This window comes from Struthio camelus, chromosome 17 (genome assembly GCF_040807025.1).
Source record: "Struthio camelus isolate bStrCam1 chromosome 17, bStrCam1.hap1, whole genome shotgun sequence".
NCBI classification, from domain to species: domain Eukaryota; kingdom Metazoa; phylum Chordata; class Aves; order Struthioniformes; family Struthionidae; genus Struthio; species Struthio camelus.
The window spans coordinates 10,981,161-11,004,767 of NC_090958.1; the positions used below are offsets into that span (position 1 = coordinate 10,981,161).

Sequence of the window (23,607 nt, forward strand, 5' to 3'; positions counted from 1 at the left end):
ATATTTCAACAGAAGAATCAAGCCCCGCAGGCTACAGACGGGGCAGCTATATATAACCCGCTTGCTCACTCCGGCTCTCCGCGCATCGGGCGGGTTATGCAACCCCCATCGCGGCGGTAGCCACCGGCGCGCCCCACGGCTCCGCCCGCCCCGTCGGGGCATTTCCCCCGGGACCTCGCTGCTGCCGCCTGTCCAGAGGGATCGGGACCGGGACCGGGCCGGGCCCGGCGGGCCGGCGCGCCGCCTCGCCCCGTGCCGATGCGGAGGAAGGGCCCGGGGGACGCCGCGGCTCTCCGAGGGGCCGGTGCCGGCCGGTGAGTAGCGCCTCGCCCTCCGCGGGGCAGGGACGGGCAGCGGCCCGGTCTGGCCCCGCCGCACGGCAGAGGGCGGCCCGCGGCCCGGGAAGGCCGGGCAGGTGCCTGCCGACGGCGCGGGCTCCCACGCCGGGCCGCGCCAAGGGTTCGCCTGCAGCCGCGCCGTTTGTTTTCCGTTTCCTCCGCTTTTTTCGGCCAAGGAAATAGTCCAGCGCCTGCTTGTGACTTTGGGGGTTTGGTGGCCCGGGCCGGTCCCCTCCTGCCGCACCGGCGAGGCGGGCGGCGGTACCTGCGCCCTCCGCGCACCCCGACGTGCCCATCCCCTGCCCGCCCCGGCGGCGCGGGCTGGAAACCCCCGGGGCCGCGGCGCTCCGGCGGGCTCGGGGCTGAGCCGGGCCGGGCCGGGCCGGGCCGCAGCCGCGCGGGTGGACCCGGGCTGCAGGAAGGGAGCAATCCCCCTTCTCGGTGCCGGACATCCGCAGCGTGACGCTGGGCTCGGCTCGGCTCGGCTCGGCTCGGCTCGGCTCTTCCCTTCCCTTCCCGTCGGCCGGCTCCCCGCCGCCGTGATTGACACCGCCGGCCCCTCCGCCCGCCCCGCGGCACATCCCTCCCCGGCGGCCCGCTCGCCGTGCCCGGGAGGCGGGGAAGGGCCTCCCCAGCCCTTTGACACCGTCTCGGCAGGAGTTTCACTTCGCTTTCGCCGCCGCCGCCGCTGCAGGCAAACACCCCCGGCTTCCATGTGACGCCTCCCAGCCACTGAATGGGGGAAAGCGCCTATAAGGGAGCCACTTTCCCTACGTGCAGGAGGGGAAGGGGGGGCAGAAGCAGGAGGTGGTGGTTGGGGGGGAGGGAAGGGAGGAAATAAATTAATAAATCGCAAGGAAAGAGGCTGGGGGGGGAGAAGAAACTGAGACCCCCGGGGATAAATCGCCTGGGTTATTTATTTTCTCCCCCCCGTTCCCTCTCCCTGGCAGGGCTCGATCCGGCCGCTTCGGTGCTCGGCGCTGGCTGCAAAAGGCCCTGGGGAAGTTTCTTGCTCCCCAACGCCCTTTCTGAGCGGGGGGAGAGGGTTTGGGTTGTTTTTTGTTTGGGTATTTTTTCTTTTTTTTTTTTTTCGTTTCCCTCCCCCCCTCCTTTCTGGAAGGAGGGGGGTCTCGCTCGCACCTCCCTGGATGGTGCGGTAGAAAGGAGGGGAGTGAGGGGGTGGGAGGGGGGGCTCGTGGTGGGAGGCTGCCGCGGCTGCTGCTCCTGCATTGGTGTCTCCCCTATGGACGAAAACAGCCCTCTGTCTCCCAAGGCAAATGCTTTCAGTATCGCCTCTCTGATTTCAGTCGCCGCCGCCGCCGAGCAAGCAGGGAAGGAAGCGCTGGAGGAGCGCCGCGGTGGCCGCGGCAAGCACGCCCGCGCCGGCCCCCGCCCGCAGAAGATGCACTTCAGCACCGTCACCAGGGACATGGAAGGTAGGTGCCGGCAGCGCCGAGCACAGCCCCGCGCGGCGCGCACCGCTCCGCGGGGAGGCAGGCCTGGCAGGGCCGGGGACCCCCGCCCGCCCCCGGCCCTGCTCCAGCATACCCTGTCAGACCCCTCTTGCCACCGATTTTCAGAGGATTTTAATGCTTCCAGGCTCCCCGTGCAGGGCCGGGGGCGGGGGCGGCGGGGCTGGAGGGCTTGCGGCAGCCGGGCCGCTCCGGGAGCCGGTTTGGCCGCGTCGCCTGGGGCACGGCCGGGCACCCGCAGCCCTTCCCCGCTCGCTGCCCGCTGCTCGCTGCTCGCTTTGTACAAGCAGGCTGTGCCGTGGGCCGGTGGCGGCTTGCGACGGCTCCGCCGCCCGGGCCCGCGTCCCCTCCGAGGTGCGGCAGCATCCCCCGACGGCGCCGGCGGCTCCGCAGCCGCCGCGGCGCTGCGCACCGGCGCGGGAATAACCTTGGAGCCCCCGTGGACCCCGAGGAGCATTTCAGCACCGGGGGGGGGGGGGCCAAAGGAGCCGTCTGCTGGCAGGGGGCTGTCACACGCCCAGGGCGAGCTGCGGCCACAGGGCGCCCGGCCGAGGCTGCGCGCCGGGGCCGCCCCGGCGCTCCTGGGCGCGGAGCCGGTGCCTCGCTCCTGTCCCCATCTCTCCCCCATCCGTGGCTCGGAGGTGCAGAGAAGGGGGTCTTGCAAAACTAGACCCACCTTCTCTCAGCCACGACCCCGCGGTTCCAGAGCGAGGGACGTTACCTGCAGCACCTTAGTTACATAGAAATAAGAAGCAGTTTCTTTCTTTGGGGTTTTCCACCCCCTCCTCTTTTTTTTTTTTGGGGGGGGGAGTTGCTTTGTCCCAATTCGTGTGCGGCGAGGGAGGCCTTCTGCGGAGATAACACGGGCTCTGCACCGCCGCGGCTCTTGGCAGATCTCTCGGGTTTGCAAAGGAAAAAAAAAAAAGAAAAAGACCAAAAAAAGGAGAGGGGGAAAAAAAAAAGAGCCGCGGCAGGCAGGCAGGCAGCGGGAGCAGCGAGCTCCCCGCCTGCCCCGGGGGGAGCGAGGCTGGGGCCAAGCAAAGCGGAAAGGGGGAGGCGCCCCGCTGGGCTGGGCGCGGGGCAGGAGAGGAGGCGGAGGGCACCCCGCGGAGCGGCGCGGAGCTGGCGCGAGGGGGGTGCGCCGAGGCTGGCGGTGGGGGGAACAAGCGGGAGCCGGAGCCGAGCCCTGACCGCCTGTTTTTGGAATGATTTCAGCTATCTCCAGCCCCTGGCTCACCCAGCTGTCCCATTTTTGCGATGTTGCAGCTTTCACGGCCAACAGCCTGAGCAGCCTGAACGCCTCCGGGGGGTACCACCTCTCCCCCTCCCCGGGGGACCCGTACGGACAGCATGAGCCGCCGCACTACGAGCCCTGCACGGCTCAGCAGCACCCGCACCCGCCGCCCCAGCCGCAGCACGGCTACCCCTTCGCGGGGACGGCGGCGGCCGGGGCCAACCCGCCGCCCCCCGGCCCGGAGCCCCCCGAGGGCGCCGGGGCCGCAGCCGCGGGCCCCGCCGCCGTCTCCGGCTGCTCGGCCGGGCCGGCCGCCGCCGCCAAGGCGCCCGTGAAGAAGAACCCCAAAGTGGCCAACGTGAGCGTCCAGCTGGAGATGAAGGCGCTGTGGGACGAGTTCAACCAGCTGGGCACCGAGATGATCGTCACCAAGGCCGGCAGGTCAGTGCAGAGCCCGCCGGGCTCCCCCGGCCCCCTGCCCGCCGAGCCGCGCCGCGGGCCCGGCTGGAGGCGGCTGAATCCGCGGCGCTTAGGGGAAAATCGAGGCTGCGGGCCGAGGGCTGCAGTCATCTGATCCTCACGTTTCTGCCGGGGCAGAATCTGCGGGTTCTGGCGGAACCGGAGGCCTTGGGTGTTATGCGGAAGACAGTGCAGCTTTGGGGGGCTAAAAGCAAACGTTAAAGTTGCGCTAAGCAGAGCGGGGAGGCGGGGGCAGGCTGGCCGGGCTCGGGCACGCTGTGCTTGCGAGCTCCGCGCTGTGTTTTAGTCGCGCTGAAAAACGCTCTTTGCCCCGACACGGTCGGGCGTTTTCGGCTTTCGCTTACCCCGCACGGGACCTCGGGCCGGACGTGCTCGCAACGGGCACTGGCCTTCCCAGAGGCGACAGCCAGGAGTAAAGAAAAAAGCAAGGCGAAAAAACGGCAATTAAATGATTTTCTTTGATCGCGGGGGCACATTTTCCCTTTCGGCGGGGACTATAAACAGACCCCAGCTCTGGCTGTTTTGCACTCGAAACGCCCCCCAGGAATACTGCATTTCCCGAATATCGAATAACGAGCTCGGGCTGCGCCCAGCTCGCCGCAGCCTTCCTCCGGCTCGGCTCGGCTCGGCTCGGCTCGGCTCGGCCCGGCGGACGGGACCGGGCCTGCTCCCGGCCGGGGAACAAAGGAAGCAGCTGATCCGGCCGCGTTAGAAATGAGCAAAACATCTGGGGAAAGGAGGGGCCCCCAATTAGGCTTGTTAATTAAGCGCGTTTAAATGCGATCGCCTAGGAGCGCCTCTGCTGCCGGAGCTCGTTGCAGGGCAGGGACGGGGCTGCCGCGTCCTCTTGGGGAGCCGGGTGGGTTGCTCAGGCTCTGTCTTGTTCCCGTGATTTAAAACGATACGGGAGGGAGGGGGGGAGAATAACAGAAAAAGAAATAGATAAGTTACCCGGCGAGCGCTCTCGATGAGCTCCGGGAATGGCCGCAGGGGCGCTCCGCGGTGCCCGGGGGGACACGGGAGCAGCCCGGGCTCCGCTCCCAAAGGGCCCAGCAGCGCTGCTGCCGCGGCTCGGGTGGCTGCTCTCCCTCCGGCGATTTTGAGTTTCCTGAAGGTGGGAAAAATTAAGTATATTTATATACGTGCATTCCTTAAAAAAAATAGCATTTTACTATTTAAAAAAAAAAAAAACATCTCGGTGCCCGGTGAAAAAGTAGCCAGCAGCGGGGCCGGCGCCGCGGCGCGTTGGTGCGGGAGCCCGCGCGTGCTTCCCCGCAGCAAGCGCCTTCCGCGGCGCCGGCCGCCCTCCGCGCCCCGCCGCGCAGCGCTGTGCCCGGCGCCGGCTCCGCGCTGCCTTCCTCAGCGGAAAAGGCCGCTGAGGCTCGAGGCGGCGGCTCCCTGCGAACAGGAGCTCCTCGGTCTGGCTTCCTTCGCTCTCCTAGGACGGCGAAAGGGTTGCCAACACCCCGCTCTCCAACGACCCCGAAAGGGAAATAACTTGGATCTGAACCGCGGGCTTGCTTTTTTTTTTTCCTCCTCCATCTTCTTCGTTTATTTAATGACACCCACAAATCTCCGGGCAGGCGGGTAAAAACAGAAGAAAGCGGGGTAAAACCAGCAGGAAAAGGCGCAGGGAAGACGCTGCGAAGCCTGTTCTCTCCCAGCGCCTCTGGGCTGGCCCTGCTGTTTGTCTAGGTGGGTCTTATCAACTCGGGTTGTTTGTTTTAAAACTTCGTTTTAAAACAAGAAACACCGGAACTGGAGCTAATGGGGGCTTTTACACCTTTAAAAAAAATAATAACCAGAAGGGGCGACTGGAAATGTTCTCCAGGGTTTGCTAAAGCGTTACAGAAAGGGAGACGGGGCTGCATGTCTCCGGTGCTGCCTGGTAGCACCGGGACCGGGGTGGAGGGAGCTGTGTGACCGCCGAGCCGGGGCTCGGGGCCCCGCGGCCCCCCACGGCCCTGGGTGCCCTGGCTTTGGGCTAAGGCGGCCTTTCCTCAGCGGAAAACAGCAGCAGCAAAACCAAAAAAGCCCTAGAGAGGCGCACAGCAGATCCGGCCGGGCACCCCGCGAATGGCCCGGGGGAGGGGGGGAGACTGGTGGGGCTCAGCTTTTGTCGGGTTGTTTTTTTTTTTCCGGGGGTATTTGGGATTTGGTTTTTTCAAACGGCTTCAAGCCTCCTTCCCGAAATACCTCCTGCTATTGCTCGCTTGGTTTCCTGGCTGGGTAAAGAATATATCAAACAAAAAGCGAAGCCGTAACGAGAGCCGACGCGAGGGCGCATCTTCAGCGCGCCCCGCTCGGGAGCCGCGGCCGGGACCCGACCCCGTCCCGGGGGGGGGGGGGGGCCTGGGCCCGGCCCTTCCGCATTTTGCCAGCAGCCCCTCGGAAAAATTGTGGCTCAGGGCGTGGGATCCCCCCCGCGCTGGTCGTGTCCCGCGGGTCTGCAGGGAGCAGAGCCCCTGGGGCAGCCCCGGGGGCGCGGTCCCCCCTTGAGCCCCTTGTCTGGGAGGCACCGGCCGCCTCCGCTGTCCTTCGCACCCCGCAACGGGGCGGGCACCCAGCCCGGCTCCACCGGGCTCCGGCAACGAAACGGGGCCGGGAAGGGGCTCGCTGGGAGATGCCCGGTGCCGGCCGGCCTGGCGGGGTGCTGCAGGGGCTGTCCCCGCGGGGCCGGCGGCTGCGGCGTGTCCGTGGCTCCAGGCACACGCTGCTGTTTTCATCGCTGCTTTAAAACAGGCGCAGATTTTGGGGAGCAGAAGCTGCAAACGTGGGAGCTCGTTTCCCTCTGGTCGCACGCAGGCGGGACCAGAGCTGGCGCCCCGGGGTGCCCGGGTGCGGGCCCGGGGGGGACGCATTGCCTTGCGTCTGCCTTACGTGAGAGCAGCTGGGAAGATGGGGGAAAAAGCAGGGAACGAAACTCTCTCACTTGTGGCTCCCCTCTGCAACAGCGAAGGCGGCAAAGCTTTTTCCCCCGCCCGCGCGGTTGCACCCCTCCGTGGCGGCTGTTTTGCGTGTCCGACACAAGCCGCCCCGTGGGGCCCAGACGGGCCGGGCAGCGGCGGGGCCGGCGGAGGGGCAGTGCCGCCCCGGCTTGTCCTTTGGGAAGCTCCTGGGGGCCGTGCGGACGCGGCTGCCCCCGCTCGCCCTGTCCCCACGCTGCCCGGCCAGGTCGCCCTTGCCCCCGCCCCGGCCGGCGCCTCCTCGGAGGCGCCTGGGGAGCGCAAAGCTCCGTTTCGGGCGCACGTCGGGGCGCGGGAGGGGAAGGGCCGCGGGTGCGCGGGGCCGCGGCCCGGCTGCCCTGGGCACCCCGGCGAGGAGGAGCCCCTCGGGGCGCCCGCTCGCCCCACGCTCAGCTCTCGCCTTCTCTCCTGTCCGCGCCAGGCGCATGTTCCCCACCTTCCAGGTGAAGATCTTCGGCATGGACCCCATGGCTGACTACATGCTCCTGATGGATTTCGTCCCCGTGGACGACAAGCGATACCGGCAAGTAACTTGCTCGGGCGGTGCTCGGCGCTGCCTGCCCGGCCCGGCGGCCGGTGCCAGCCCCGGGGCCGGGGGGGCCCGTCCGCGCCGCGCCGTGGGCGAGCAGGCCGGTGCCGGCCGGGGACGCGGCCGCCCGGGGCTCCCCGTAACGAGTTTCGGGCCGGGAGCGGCGCGGATCCGCCGTGACCCCCTTGAATTACGCCCAAGGGCTGGCGGGGTCGGGCGCAACCGGGCGCAAAATCTGCGCGGAGGCAGGTACAAGCGCTCCGCGGCCCCCGTCCCCCCCCCCCCAAAAAGCCCCGGTGCTACTCGGACGGGGCAGGTGGCACCGTCGGTGCCGGCCCCGCGGCCGTGCCCACCTGGGGCTCTCGCTTGCTGCGTGTTTGGGGGAAGAGAGCGAGTTTTGTTCTTTGGAAAGTCCCGGCTGTCCGAGCTACAAAACCCTGCCCTTGTTTCCAGCGGGAGCATAGGAAGGCCTCGGAAACCGGCGACTCGCAAGTCAGCGATGCGGTTTGCTTTGCAACTCCTTTAATTTTAAGACAGTGAAAGGCGCATTATGCATTTAGCTTCAGATCAGGACGCCTAACAGGCAGCGCGCGTATGAATCGCAGGGTCCGATATATAAATATTTAGACAGATATCCAAATTCTCAGGGCGTCCTAGAAATGTTTGCTTGTCGAGGGAAGTGGGATATATAACATCCAATTGAGTATATCTTTAAAAAGTAATGTTTCTGCTCGAGTCCAATGGTGTCTAATTCCCCCTGTGCAAACACTGGCTTTTAAAGTAAACACGTGTATAGAAGATTGGTTTCTCTGTTTTAAATGTTACTGTTGAATATGTACTTTGAAAGAATGAAACAAGGCTGCTAAACTCTGGACCTGCTATTAATCTGCACATAAATTTCCACTCTTCACTTAGAGCCAGAACATTAGTGTATAGAGGGCTCCCTTTCACCTTTTTTTTTTTTTTTGTAGAGGGAGGGGGAGCATTTGTGGCTTCTCTCCCAAATCTGTACAGGTAGCTATAAATTTCCTCCGTCCCGCAGATTCCTCGCCGGCAAGATCCTTGGGCGATCTGATAAAATATTGTTTTTTCCCCACAACGAGCGCGGCTGTTGAGAAGCGCTCATCCCCCTCGTTTCCTTAGGAAACGGGAGCGCCCGGGCAGGCGGCAGCCGGGCCGGGGGAAGCGGCCCGCCGGGGCCGGACCCCGCGGCGCCTCGGGGGGCGCCGGGGCCGGGGCTGCGGGCCGGGCCGCCGCTGACGGCGTGTTCTCCTCCGGCAGATACGCCTTCCACAGCTCCTCCTGGCTGGTGGCCGGCAAAGCCGACCCCGCCACCCCCGGCAGGGTGCATTACCACCCGGACTCCCCGGCGAAAGGGGCGCAGTGGATGAAGCAGATCGTTTCCTTCGATAAGCTCAAGCTGACCAACAACTTGCTGGATGACAACGGGCATGTAAGTGTTGCCGGGGAGAAGGTGCGCAAGACGCCCGCCAGCGCCGGGCTCAGCTGGGGAACTCCCTGCGCCGTGACTGCCGCGGGTGCCCTCCCGCCCGCCCCCTCCGCGGGGCTCCGCGGGACCTGCGCCCCCGCCCTGCCCCAGCCCCGGGCAGCGGCGCCGGCAGGGCCGGGGGCTGCGCGCTCCTCTCTCCATGCTCCGCCTGGATCAGTCATTGTCTCCTTGCTCGTTTTATCATTCAGATCATTTTGAACTCCATGCACAGATACCAGCCGCGTTTTCACGTGGTCTACGTGGACCCCCGGAAAGACAGCGAGAAATACGCGGAGGAGAACTTTAAAACCTTCGTCTTCGAGGAGACGCGCTTCACGGCCGTGACCGCCTACCAGAACCACCGGGTGAGCGGGGCCGGGCAGCAGGGGCACCGGGGGGAAGCGGATAAGCCCTGCCCGGCCCCGGGGACTGGCTGGACCAGGCGACTTGGTGGGAAAGCGGAGCGGGGCCGCCCGGTGCTGGGCCCCGGGGAGCCTGCTCAGCCCCTGTGCCCGGCTGCGGCGGGCCGGGCTGTAGGTGTCCACCAGAGGCGGAGGCATCTGGGGGTATTCCCTGCTCCTCCTCCTCCTCCCCAGCTGCTAAACCCATTTTCGGGCAGCTTGGGGAAACCGATAGCCGGGGGAGCTGCTGCGGAGCCGCGTCGCTGCACACCGAGGAAGCGACGTGAGCCCCGGCCCTGTCGTTCCTGCCCCATCGCAAACTTCCCCCGGCCCAGGGGGATGTCATTACCTATGTAAACCCGAGACCCGGGCTAGTTGGGAAACTACAGGCTTCCTGCTGCGAAATGTCACTCACAATTTGTTTGGATAAATCTGCAATTTTACTTCTCCGAGCTCCCTCCCTCCCGGTCTGTTCCTCCCCAGAATACAATTATATGGGGAGAAAAAACAAAAAACAAACAAAAAAAAAACCCATACAAATCCCTCCCCCCTAATCCGATGCGGATTTCTGGGCAACAGTTAATCCAATTGCTTCTTTAAATCGCATCAGCATAATGTAGAGAGCAGGAATCCCAGCCACAGTTGCAAATACAGTTTCATAGCAGGGGTTTCTCAGCACTGCTCGGAAACTGCCATCTGTGCCCTGCACCGATGCTGCAGGCCAATCCGAGGGGCTGGGCATCTCAGCTGTCCCCACTCCGATTTGTGGGGTTGCTCGTGAGCAGCTGGCAGCGATGCCACCTTCTGCAATAGCTGCGAGCAAACCCACCCAAGGGGTCCCCCAAAATTTGGGATCTGGCCGCATGCGACCTCCCCGCGCGGCCCAGGCCGGCTGCGCCTTTAAGGGGCTCCGAGTCCCTCCCCGGCTGGCATTTGCCTGATGGCTCCGGACAGCTGCTCTTTCTCTCCTGCTTTCTATCAGTTTGACCTCTAAGGCTGGAACTGTCACTGAGGGGCTTAAAGTTTGTTTTTCAACCCATTCCGGAAACTCACAATCACATACTTTATCCGTGGATTTGCTTAAATATAGAAAATGTCCTGCCTTCTCCCTGGCGAATTAAATAAATACATAAGTATGATTTATCCAGTGATTTATCTTAGCTGCTCCAGTGGTGACCCATATAATGTGGCATTTTCTTACAAGTGCATTTACACAGCTTTTGCAGCCGATTCGGGCTGCCTCTCCCTTCGCCTTGAACTCGTATTAGATAGCGTCCTACCCCGCATTTTCTAACAGAGGGAAAGCGCGTGTTTGTGCTCTGTGGCAGAGCGCGCCCTGGCAGGGCCCTGGCTCCCCAGGCCACCTGGGCCCTCCCCGTTACACCAGGCACAACTGACCCCCGAAAGCTTGGTTGGAGACATGCTCACCATCTAACCAGGGAGCCTTGCACGTGCCGCTCAGAGACTTTTCCCTGGTTCTCTTTACAGATCACGCAGCTCAAGATTGCCAGCAACCCTTTTGCCAAGGGATTCAGAGACTGCGACCCTGAAGACTGGTAAGGCCATTTCTTCATTGACTGCAACTAGCCCCCTCTTGCTCCCAGTTTAGCACACATCTGCCCCATTTACATTTACACACGACTTGCATCGTGTTCAGCAGGCGCTGGGTCAGGCCCTGTTTTCCAGCTGCAGCGGTGCATGCATGTGCCCATTCGGCTGGAGCAGTAGCTCTGTATCATTTTTCCTCTTCCAGGCCCAGGAATCACAGGCCTGGAGCCCTTCCTCTCATGAGCGCTTTTGCCAGATCCCGGAATCCAGTGTCTTCCCCTGTGCACCAAAACGGGACAGAGAAAGGTGAGCGCCTCGAGCGGCCGGGCCTGCCCACGGCCCCAGCCCTGGCCCACGCAGCCAGCATGGCGTGCGTGCTGGGGGCTGGCCTCACTTGCCACCCTGGGGCTACAGCCGCCTATGGTGGACACACAGCCCCGGACGTCCCCGTTGCTGATGGGCTTTGCCCTGCTATCTATTCTTAAACAAAAATAGACATCTTTTTAGCCTAATTCAATCTCACTCTTGTTAGGTCCAAACCACTCGCCGCTGTTGTGCTTAAACGTGAGGGAAAGCGGTAAGGTGGTTTAAAACACCTCTTCCTTTAGTGTCCCATTTTAGACTTTTTGGCTGAAAGCGTAGCTTTTCAGGCAGAGGTGCAGCGAGGGCCACTCGCACAGCCTTGCATTGCCCTTTGAAAACACACCAGCGGCGTGCTCAGGGCAGACCTGCTCCCACGCGGGAGCCGCAGTCGGGTCTAGCGGTGTGCCCCTGCCCCTCGCCTCCTTTTCCATTACGCAGAGCAAACAACAGCAGAGACAACCGGAGGCCTTCCTTCCAGCACACTCCGGGCTTGTAAAATAAAGGGAAGTCTGTATTTGTTTAGCGTTACACAATTGCAAAAATCTCAGGCGTGTACCGACTTGTCAGTCGGTCCAGCCCCATTTATCGCAGTCGGAAGGTGCTGCCCCGCAGCCCGGCTCCCACCGCCGCCGCGCGAGGCCCGGCGGCGGGGAAGGGCGGTGGCTGACGCCCCTGTGCCCCCCGCAGATGCTGCCGAGAGCCGCCGGGACTACGAGCGGGAGGCGGCGACGGGCGGGACGCCGCTGCACGGCGACGCCGCGCACCAGCAGCTCATGTCGCGCGTGCTCAGCCCCGCGCTGCCCGGCGGCGGCGGCGGTGGCGGCCTCGTACCGCTCGGCGGCGGCGGCGGCGGCGGCCGGCCCAGCCCCCCCCACCACGAACTGCGCCTGGAGCCCGCCGCCTCGGAGCCGCTCCACCACCACCCCTACAAGTACCCGCCGGCCGCGGCCGCCGCCTACGACCACTACCTGGGGGCGAAGAGCCGGCCCGCCCCCTACCCCCTCCCCGGCATCCGCGGCCACAGCTACCACCACCACCACCACCACCATCATCACCACATGAACGCGGCGGCTGCGGCCGCGGCGGCCGCCGCCAACATGTACTCGTCGGCCGGCGCCCCCGCCAACTACGACTACGGGCCCAGATAACGCCGCCACCGCCGCCCCGGCCCGGCGAGAGACTGGCGGCGGCGCGTGCCGCGACCGTTAACGGCCTCCCCTCTCTTCCCGCCTTTCCCTCTCCTCCCGCCTCACGGACGAGCTGATTGGCCAGCATGACTTGATCGACGATCGGAGAGCCCAATCGCAGGAAGCCGGGGGCCCCCGGCCCGCTCCCCCACCCCCGCGGCGGGCTGTGAGGGTTGGGGGGCGGCTGCGTGCCTGAGGCTGGCGGGGGCGCGCGGCGTGCGCCCCATCGCTGCGTGACCCGCAGCTGCACTTTGATAAATGAAGCCATATGTCGTTATCTCCCTTCTCCCTACCCCCACCTCCTCTGCTCTTGCGGATACCCCATCCCACCTCCGTGGCGCGCTGGGCGTTGAGGATGACAGGGCCCCTGGGAAGCCGGTAGGATGGAGCCATTGGCGCCAAGGTCAGAGCAGCGGCAGCTGTGAGGTGAATTGCCCGAGGTCCTGCTGGCGGTCAGGGCCCCAGCCAAACCTAGGCCTTGGTGTTGCTGATCGCCCGCCCTGGGCCTTCTCCACTCACGCACCTGGCCTTTGGATGGAGACCTGGTGTTGCTGCCGCTTTGGGCAGTGCCACAAGTTTTTCCCAGCCCGGAGGGGGTCGGCGTGCTGCCAGGTGGGCAGCGAGCACTAGCAGACGCTAGCGGCAGGCAGCAGCGGACCCCGGGTCTGGTGTGTAATTCAGCGTGCGGTGATGTACGTTTGTCCTTTACCTTGGGAGGTTGCTTGGCCTCATTCACAGCTGACTCCGTTCTTCTAGGATACTGTCAAAGGAAACAGTTTAACCTACGGGAACACTTTGGATCTCTGCAGGCAGCACTATAAGAAACATAATCCACGCTGGTCTCTCCTGTTGCTGACCTGTTCACGAGTTTTAGGGTTCGTTGGGGGCAGCTTAACCCCGAGAGCATTTGGGGGGGGGGCTATTGAGAAGAACCTATGGCCAAGAGCACAGTCATCTACAGCTTCTTCTTTTCACAGCGATTGATACTATTAAGATCTAAAAATTAGCCTGGGGGTGGAGGGAATGCCCACAAAGTTTTGGCTGCATATTCTCAGCAGGAGCTTGTAAACTGGCTGCTCCTGGGGTGGCCTCAGGACTGCCTTCCCAGGTCCTTTCCTGGGCTCTGGGTGCTCTCCCACAGAGAGGTGCCTTTTAGAGGAACTTCAGGGTTTTTTTTTCCCAGAATGCCTCACCCCTTATATCTGGCTGACCCAAACTGCAGTAGTCCCAAAGCACCTATTCTGCATCTACCTGCTTGCTGCATCTTTCCTCTTAAAGCTGGTAAGTATTTTTTTTCCCTTCCCTTCAGTAGCTTTTTCCTTACTGTTGAAAAGATGGGCCTGTTTATCACAATTTCTCCAGTGATGTGTTTTGAATAGTTGGCTTGTGTTTTTTGTCAAACGTGTCACCAAATGTCAGTCCTTTTGTGTAGTTCAGAGAAGGTATTGAACAGCTCTTCAGCTGTGTTGGTATACAGTATTATAAACACTTTTCTGATTCTTCCATGTGATTCTATGAAAAGTGCCTTTTTTTTTTTTTTTAAGTTCTCTATTCATCCATGTTTGTGTGTCTTCACTACAAACTGCAATGGTTTGCTGATACCTTTTAAAACAATCCTTCCCTTATGCAGGTGGCAGTGTTAATAGTGATGTTTATGCATTCTCCGACAGTGGGCTTTGGGCTTCCAAAACTCTTTGGAAGGGTTAAGAAGGGATGTAGGCTAACATGAATATTTTCTGTATTTTTTTTTCTGTTATAAAAAATATATCTGGATCCATGGAAAAGACTTGTGCAAGAAATACGTATTTTATTTGACATTTGCAGTGAATTGTGAAATTCTTAGCGTCTGACTAAACCATAACTAATGTTCTCAGAAAGGTTGATGTAAAATAGCCTTGTGCTTATTATTAATCAGTGGGAAATGGCTCTCTGATGTGCTCTGTTGCTTTGCCGCTGTTATTTCAGAGTTTTGATTTGTTATCTGTAATCTGATTAGTGCCAAAGCTTGGGTCAAATGTTTAATGAAGTTGTTATATTTATTATTTCTTTCAAAGATTATACAAACATTTTTTTTTTCTTGATAGTTGCAGTGTAGGAAAAAAGTCATGACAACCAAAGAATCATATCTGCAAACAGTGTAGATACTTGTAGATATTTGTAGATATGTGTAGATAATCTTATTACATTTAAATTGAAAAGACATTTGACAGTGACATTTATAAATGCTTTTCCTCTTCTTTCTTTCTTTCTTTTCTTGTTCAATTACTTGTGTGTGTTTGTCAGTTTATCTACTGTAAACGTCCCCTACAAACTGAAGTCACTTAAATAAGGAGGAATACAAACTGTGGTCTCAGGACTTGTTTAGCCTGAGGAACTAGTGAATCTTCATAGGTGACTGCTCCCTCCCTTCTCTCCCCCTAGTTGTGGGGGCTGCTTATGGCTATAATGATCATTGTGCAACAACTGGCAGGGCTGGGGTCCTAAGCTGAAATGGATACAGTTTTGTTTGTGTTTGTCAGCACCTGTTTTCTTTAAACATACATCGATTGCAGCAGGGAAGTGCTACTGCTTCTCAGTGCAGATTGGCCACAGACCTTTGCCTTTTCAAACATGTTTTCCTGCACAAGAACCAAGAGGACTGAGTAGCCTAATACACCAGGACTAAAGCGTGCTTTTACAGAAAGTGGCTCAAAGTCCTTGCCTTGACTGTACCAAGCTTAATTTTTCCCCTTTGAAAGAAAAAAACATCACAGACCAGAACTCTTACCTATGACTGGGGCAGTGGGCCCTCAGGCTCACTGGGCTAGAAGAAGAACCAATGCAGGGAGTCCTGTGTCTGAATGGGAGGGAGACACCATGCAGCTGTATCAAGACTACAGTTTTAAGTGTGAAAATGGTATTTCTACCCTTACTTTTGGGCCAGAAACTTGCAAGCTACTTACGTATGTTAGTATTAAGCACGTTAGCAGTCCGTTTCATGCCATGTTATAGTCTTTAAACCAAGCCTCCTCTGGGCTTTGACTTGTATTTCTTGCTTGTATAGCAGTGCCCATGCTACTGGATGGGAGTATTCCAGATATGGAAAACAAGCAGGGTTATTTTTTGTATCCCAACAAACAAGTCACAGTTAAAAAAAAAAAAAAAGAAAAAAGAAAAACAAAGCACACATGGACAGCACTACACATTGAGCAGTAGAAGCCTTATGAAAAGCACAGAAAAGCTGTTATCTTGAGAACCCGGGATGCTTTAAATTCATGCTGTCTATCAACCAGTTAGTCAAGATGTATCATGTTCAGGTCATGCCTCATCTATATGTATTGCAGTTTCATTTGAAAAATAACTTTGTATGATTTGGTTATACATATGTTTAAACTTCACTCAGTACATACTGTCACTGAGGTCAAAGGCAAATACTTGGGAAGGAGGCTACAGTATTTCTAGACAATACTTCCACTTATGGTCGCCTCAGGTCACACATAACACTGTGTATTTAAAAGCTGCTGGTAAAACAGGACCAAGCACAGAGGTTACAAGCACCCTTTGTCTCTCCCAAACAGGGCTACAGAATAAATTAGCCATGTGGCTCCATTTTCCAGAGGTACAGACTGAATTTACTGATTGCTCAGCAGGTCTGAAACCACATCACTTACTCCAGTGGGTAAATGTAGAATCTACAGGTGAAACGATGGAATTATTTGCCTGATCAGGAGCATGGCGGTGATATTTCTATATGCTTGCAGTGTTTATGTGTAATGTTTACACACTTCATAGATGTTAGTAGTAGTTTAGCAAGTTAGCAAGTAGTTTAGTTTCCTGTATGATATCTGTTTAACAGTGGGTTGCAGGGTGGAGGGTGACCCAAGGACTGCAGTAAGAGTGAAAAGACGTTTTGTAGCCACCAGGACAGACCGTACAGGAAAGGCCTGGATCAGGTTTGATTTGTTTACACAGCTATTGAGCCCTGTGTGTTTTATCTGGTCTGATGGGCAAAATCAGCCTATGAGATCATGAAGAACAAATGTTCACCTGCAAAATTATCTCTGTGGCAGTGAGATTCCTGCTTTTGGTACGAGTTCCAGTGGTCTTTTATGCTCATATTTCTGCCAGCCGTGAGCAGGGACACCCCTCCTCCCCAACCCCAGAACCTTACTGTTTAGCTATTCATGACTTGCTGGGTTTCCCTTTATTTCTGCCATTTTGCATCCTTTGCCCAGAAGCCCAGGACTTCTCTACAGGGAGTGCTTCAACCTTGGCAGACTTAAATAGTCTTCCCTTCTCTTCTTCCCCTCCCCCCCCCCCAAAAAAAAAAAAAAAACATTAGAAATGTCCAGGAATAGGTTGTATAAAGGCAGGCACCCTCACCCTTTGCCTCAGCCCTGGAAGGAGGGATCACAGCTTGCTTATGAGGAGCTGCTGGAGAGGGAAAAGCGGATGCTGCAAGTCTCACTCCTCTGTGCCCCCTGCCCAGGGTCTGGTTTCTCACATGCCTCACTCCTCAGTGGAGAGAGTTCAAAGGAGGCCTGAGCTGCTGTAGCACTTCCTGGAGGAGCCCCTAATGCAGGACAGCAAGGGCTGAGCAAGGGCATGTGTGTCTAGATGGGGCAGCTTCGCCTGCCTGCAGTGGGTGCCCTTTTCTGGTAATGGTGTGAAATTCCCCAGAAAAGCGTGTTCATTCAGAGATTCTCCTTAGCCCAGCAGCTGCCCTCTAACTGGGTGCAGATGTTCTGGGAGACAGTGTGGGTCTCCCACCAGCCCGGGGTTTCTTAGTGCATCCTTTGTGGCCAGCCATGGCTATTGGGGCTGCGTGACATGGGACCACCTCTGCTGTTGTGCTGTCCTCCCTCTGCCAAGAAGACCTCATTCTCTCCAGCAAGTGGATTTCAACTTGTGATGTGTGGATTCCTGGGCAAGTAGCAATGGTACTTTGTTCTGGTCTGAAAGGGATAAGAGAAGCAAGTTCACACAAGCTGACCAACATTCTGCCCACATAAAATGTCTAAATGGTCCCCAAAGCCATTGGAGAAAAGTTAGACTCCCCCAGCATTTTGTTTTGGGGGAGGGGGAGGAGGTGGCAGAAGCTGAGACCTCCTCTTTGAAGGAGTGTTGGGGGAGCTAATGCAGCTGTACTGGTAAAGCAAGTTTTAGCACCTCCATCCATTGAGCTCAAGAAGCTGCTACAAGTCTGTTGAACGTGTTTTGGGGTGGAGAATGGGGGAGTGTGTGTGTCTGTGTCTGTGCGCGCGCACACACACATGCACATGTGGATTTTGCTTCTTGTTGCTTTTCCTTCTGTTGTTCAATTTCATGATGAGGTGAAGACCAAAAGCGTTTTGTTAGAGGAGCTGTTGAGAGAGTGGGTGCAATGGTTTGTTCTGCCATTTGTATTAAACTGCCTGGTTGGACAGCAGATACTGTATTGCTCAAGTGGGATCGGCAGACTGGCTTTGGAAGGTGGGTGGGGGTATCCCTGCACCACGGCACTGGTGGACGAAGGATGCTGCACGCATGCACAGCCTCCTGCCCGGCCGTGCCTGAAGACCAAGCTCCCTCCAGAGGGAAGAGTTGTGCATTGCACCAATAAGATCATGCGTGTATACAAAAGGACCACTTAGGGAACTTCTGCCCGAACTTGCAAGTGTACAATCTGAGAGAAAAATATAGATTAGTTTTAGTAAGCCTAGGTTTGATCTTTAAAGCACACAGGCATAAATAAAAAGTGAATTAATCTGGGGGCTGGGATTTCAGGATAATCAGGCAGCAATAATTTAGATGTTGCTTTAACACAGTATTATGAAGAGTCAGAGAATATAGTATAATGGCTAATAGGTATGCAGATTTTTCTAAACAAATGCAGTTTTTTCTTCGCTTAATTATTCTTATTCAATCAATCAGTAAGATGTTTAATTTACAAGAGTGATTAAAACAACGAGAGGAAAGCGATTATATTCAAAGATTTCTATTACTGGCCCTTATCGTGAACACGGCATGTGCTTATTAAATGTGTTCTTTATTGAAGCCCAATGTCTATGTGAACCTAGTTAGTGTATTAGAGGTTTGCTAATCTCTAAGCACTGTTTTCTCTACTTTTTTTGCCTAGTATATTGTTCGCACAATCAATGTAAAAAGCAAGAACCCATTTAAGATATACGTTAATCCTGAAACACATGGACATGTCCTATATACACGCTATATGTGCATGTGCAGCTCTTCTTTTCAGAGGTCCACCTCCCTTCTGGAAGGCTATGTAAAGTACTGCATGCGTTACATGTGCCAGAAAAAAGCACCTACTAACTTCCCCATTAATAGAAATGACCTATTATAAATTTACCAAAGATACCATAGTTTTATAAATTGGCCACATATGTCTGTGTAATATATTTATTATATCACATTTCATAGCATTTCTGTTTTATGAAATTCAGCCTTGAATATGTCACATATGTTTTGCATATATATGCAATATTCAGCCAAGTATATCCAAGTGAAGTATGATAAATGTGTTCTTTCCATATGGGAAATTAAATGTTTTTCCCAATTTTTTTTTTTAAGTTTATGAAGAGCAGCCTATACAAAATAATTACAATAAATCACTCACTCTATTTAGGTTAAATGTATGAATTTGAACTAGTAACAAAGTGATTAAGAACAAAAGCCAGAAAAGTCACATTTAGGATCTCATTCTATAAGGATACTGAGCAACGTAACTTCTATGAAGTTAAAGAGAGCATCTGCATTTCCAAGACTAGCTGTTACATGGTGTAAAGTCATGCAAGCTTGTGTAGCAACTTCCAGCTGATGCTCCCAGGGTGAGTCTATAACTGATAACGGATAGCCTCTCATCACCTCCATGAAAGGGTGAGCATTTCATTATAGTCTGCCTCATTCAGAAAGCAGCAAGTGCCCTTTTAATTCTGTTCTAGCTTGAGTTCCAGTTACTAGATGGCTTTTAACAGTGTTTTCTAATTTTTGTATGAACAGCTCTTAGTGGGCATTGGTAGATGAAGAGGGTGGTTTTTGTTTTGGGTTTTTTTTTTCTGCCAAATATACTCTCACTGAAGATGGTTTAGGTAACTAACCCACAGGTTGTTTTAGTGCACAGGGCAGGAGTCTTCTGACACCATTCCTATGTTCTAGACCTGCCTGTAAAATAGGTGATTGCACAAGTGCCCAGGTACTCAGACTGAAGTCCTTGGGCTGTATCTGTAGATTGCTAGAGGAAGTTCAAAACAGAATAAACACCATGTAAAACTGCTTGACGCACCTTCACCTGAAGTGTTTGCCCTATTAGTTTTTTCAATGGCCTTAACTTGACTGATGGACAAGGGCTCTGCCTTAGTGTTTGCCTTTTTACCCTGCTTGCTTGCCTACTGTGCCCATTGTCCCTCATTCCATTGGGCAGACGTTTTCTCCTCTCCTTCTGTGCTCCAGCCTGCTTACCTCAGCTGCCTCTGGGTGGGATGCGAGCCCCTGCAGTGTGAGCAGTCAGAGCTAGCACTGAGTGTGGAGGGGTCACAGAAGAAGCCTTCCCATTCCAAGCATCTTAAGGGGCCAGAGGAGGGATGGCAAGAGGGGAGAGCAGAGGCCCTCTTCCCGGTCTGATTTTATTTGAGCACTGCCTTAGATATTTCTCTTATTTCAGCAAACATGAAGTGAGTCTTTCATTCTATTCCCTTTCCTGCTTATTGTCAGCTACTTCAAACCAGATGGGCTCAAGAGATAACACTTTAAAGACTCAATGTCTCTATTTAGTGTGATGCCAAGTCTGCATGCCATCAAAATATCGGGGGGGGGGGAATCTGAAAAGACAATACTCAGTAAGTATTATGTTAAAAGCAGCCTAGGTGCTTTTCTGTGACTCCAGAGAATGTGTATTCAAGAATCATTAAGCTTTCATATCAGCAACATTTCTTTTAATTACCATCAAGACAAATACCATGTCCACATTCCCTGCCATGTTTAAAATTATTATGTAGGCCCAATACACTAACCTTGCCTCCTACCTACGTCAAAACATGTCTATAGCAATCAGTGCCACAGGTACTTGGGAGAGGTACCTTTGCATGCATGAGATCCTGAAGTCCTTGGAGCCAGAACCATGGAGCAGAAGTTTGGCTCAGCATTTTAACATCCTCCCTAGATTCCCTGAGCTGGACATAATTGGGATCAATATCTATGCAGCTGGGAAGAAACAGATCACTGCTGTCTAGAAAGTGCTACAGGTTTATGCCACTGTAATTTGCATGCATTTTGAATAAAAACTAGGAGGAAAGAGCATTCCACTGTAATCGCAGTCCGTGATCAGCATTTTTTTTTAAGATTAGAACTGCTAATTGAAATAAAAAATTGTTACAATACATCCTTGCATTGCCATGTCACTTTCTTGTGACAAGTCAGTGCTGCTCTGAAATGGTTCTGCAGTACATGTAGGTTCTTCAAGAATTCAGTTCCTCCTGCTGTTAGCTCCAGTGGCATCATAACGTTTGGCATTGCCACTGTTTATGATACAGTGATAAATACACACTCCTCTGGGAGAGCACAGGCATTTTTTACATGGTGTGTTTACATTGCTCCTAAGGCATGTAGTGCAGGTTGCTGTTTATAGGATTTCCCAATCCCGTTATTTCCTATTATTTGACAAGGAGGTGAGGGACAAATAAAACCATTCACAAGAATGGCTATGTGATTGACCAACTTAAATCAGGCTGCTGGTCTTGCCCTAAAAGGGATGAGAGTATGTGGTAAGGTCAGGGAACAAAGAATTTGGTTTCCAGACTATTGCTACTTGCTCTGTGTTTAGTTTAATATTGTTGGCAAGTCTCACAACCTGTATGCATCAATTTCAGTATATTTAAAAAGGTATATTTCTGTCTGCTGTATCTGACAGGACAGTGCAAGGCTTTTTTGTGTTCATCTCATACTATGAGATACTTAAAGGAATTGCCAAAACAATATGATTTTAATTCTTGTCAGTTCTCTTCACATTTTAAACAAAACCTCCAGACTGCCCGTAAGAGTAGTGCATGGATTGAACACAGTCAAGTCTATCTGGGAAAAATTACTCCAGTACTGGGATCCAGACTGGAATTTCAGAATAGTGCAAATAGCAGAAAAAGTCGTGCTTTCTTCCTTGTTCGTTACCATCACTTTCTTGGTAGCGTACCGAATGGTCAGGCTTAAACATCAAACCTTGTGTCTCAGCATTGCTTTAACGTGTAGTATTAATCCAGGCAGTCATGTGACGTGTTTTTATGTAATGATCCATACTTTCACACCACAGACATACAGCCAGAAAAGGAAACACATTGATTTAGCACTCAGTAATCCTTGTTTAATCCCCAGTCCTTTGGTTTACATCATTAACATGGCTGCTGCAGTAGTCAGTGTTTTAACTTCTTCTTGGCACACTGAATTAAGGGAAAGATTTATTAATTTGCGAGTTGGCTTTGTAGATACATCTTAAGTAGGCTAAGAAACAAACCAATCCAGAAGGTATTATAGTTTGACTTAACTATAGTATTGACTTAACTATAAAAATCCACCCTATAAAAGGCAACCTTTGCAACAATCCAGGTCAAGCTGCACAGAGTAATTTATTGGCTTATTAATGCAATTGCATTGTATAGGGCTAAATTTAACAACTTTCTCATTGCAGGCCCTCAGCCTACTTCCTTTTTCACTCATTACTACAAAAACAGTTAATCGCTTCTTTCCTTGCTCATCTACACCTTGGCCTGGAATGCTTTACGGTCTATGTACAGATAAGAGAAAGGGGTTGGAACTAATGGATTCATTTGCAGAAAAGGTGTGAGGGTCAGAGCTCACCATTCATTCCAGCGGTGATAAATATTCCATGTAATTGCTACACAAACGCTAATGTTTGGATTTATTTCTATTAGTTTATGAATGCTGGTTGCTTTCTTCCCTCTCACAGTGCCAAAGTCGGCAATTCTTAGGAGGAAGCCTTTTGTAATAATTTAGCTGTCATCACCTTCACTCCCGAATCCTTTAGGCCAGGTACAGGCTAGTCCTGTTCCTTTTTTGGCAGGTGAGATTCCAGAGCTAACTCCAGCAGCTTAAGGTGGCTCTTCACTCATAACCTTCTTGCTAGCAAGAAAGTCAGCTGTAATCTTGAGTGATAAACATGCTAATGTTACAATTTTAAAGAGCTTTAACATTTTTTCATTTAAAAATGTTAATTTCCTAGATGCATTCAAACAACTGTATTTTACAGTCTGTATAGACTGCCCCTCCTGTTGAAAGCATTCTACTTTAGGAAAGTCCAGGTCTGCTCCTTAAGCAAATATACTTTTAGAAGAGTGCAATTCACATTCAAACAATGACATTTAGGCTCAGCTATAAATCGAACTAATATATAATCTGTTTGCTCAGTGGAACAAAACTAATGTGAAAAACATACAAATTCCCCTTACTGACTGGAGTATTTTTGTTGTTGTTGTTTTGTTTTGTTGGTTTTTTAATCAATAATGATATAAGATATTAATGAATTCATTGCCATAACATACAAAAGTATCACAGGGATAGCTTTTTGGTAATGGGACCTAAACAAATATAGGATAGGTCTATTCTTGCAAGCAGATCTGCATACATGCAGAAGTTGATGAAACTCTTCACCTCTGTGCGTGTCTGCTAGCAAGATTACAGATGCAGTTCATGCCCTCATTTTCAATTTGCGCTTGCAGGACTGAGTTTATCTTTAAAATAAAAACAAAGGGCAGGAAGTTAGATGTGAAGGCACATTGCTAGTTATCTTTAGTGTGTCTTCCAAGAAACTTATTAATAAATCTAAGCCTCTCTTGTGAGTCTCCATAATTGCTACAGACATTGACATTAAAAGGCTATTTCAGAGAAAAAAGATATACTCGGAGTGTATAATGCTCAGGCTCCGATCTAATGGCATTCTTATTAAGACATTGGGTATTAATCTGCTCTTCTTAGAGAGGCTGCCACTGTGCCAACATTATGGTGTTTGCATCAAAAGTTATTTCCTACTGTGGATGTAAGGTGCACAGTCCCTCATTACAGGTACAATTTGCATACTGCACTGGGACCTGAGGGCTAGAACACAAGAGGGGAATACTGCTTAGTTTGGGGTGGCTATGACCCAACCCATAAGCCAGCTGTGTTTGGAGCAGAAGCCAGGTTGTGATAATACCTTCAATCCTCACCATGCCTTTGGAGCAGTAATGCTCATCAGTGGCATTCAGAACAAGTGATATGCTGTGCATGGAGATGCCCTGAAATGCTGGAGAGGTTTGCATCTTAACCCAGCTCCTTTCCTGAAATTGTCTTCTTGCAGCCTAGAGTACCACTCTCTGGTGGTAAAGTGGCCTTTTCTTGTCAAAAGGATAAGATGAGTGATTACTTCTCTACAGGGAGTAGGTGCAGCCATTCTCATTTCATACAGTAACCAGTCACCCAAGATGGGTGAGCCATAAATTTTCTTTCTTTTTCTCTTGGATGGAAATTACACTTACAGTTCTCAATTCTGTGGAAACTGTCCAACACTGTAGGCTGCTCTTTGGTGCCATGGAAAACAGGAATGCTTCTCCCTCTAGGGCCCCTCTGCCCCCTCTCATCTC

At 53.9% G+C, this 23,607-nt stretch overlaps 1 protein-coding gene across 3 annotated transcripts; it reads left to right on the forward strand.

Moving 5' to 3' along the window:
* The first annotated feature begins 295 nt into the window (after positions 1-295).
* Positions 296-14,244, forward strand: TBX1 (T-box transcription factor 1). Of its 3 annotated transcripts, XM_068911127.1 has the most exons (9): positions 296-314; positions 1,646-1,774; positions 3,077-3,485; positions 6,912-7,013; positions 8,301-8,472; positions 8,718-8,873; positions 10,398-10,465; positions 10,663-10,763; positions 11,508-14,244. In XM_068911127.1, exons 2-9 carry the CDS (start codon positions 1,741-1,743, stop codon positions 11,966-11,968), a joined length of 1,503 nt encoding a protein of 500 aa, XP_068767228.1. In that variant the 5' UTR covers positions 296-314; positions 1,646-1,740; the 3' UTR covers positions 11,969-14,244. The 3 variants fall into 3 exon arrangements, with proteins under 3 accessions (XP_068767228.1, XP_068767226.1, XP_068767227.1); XM_068911125.1 differs by lacking the exon at positions 296-314 and having other exon boundaries at positions 1,526-1,774; positions 3,026-3,485; XM_068911126.1 differs by lacking the exon at positions 296-314 and having other exon boundaries at positions 1,526-1,774.
* The last annotated feature ends 9,363 nt before the right edge of the window (positions 14,245-23,607 follow it).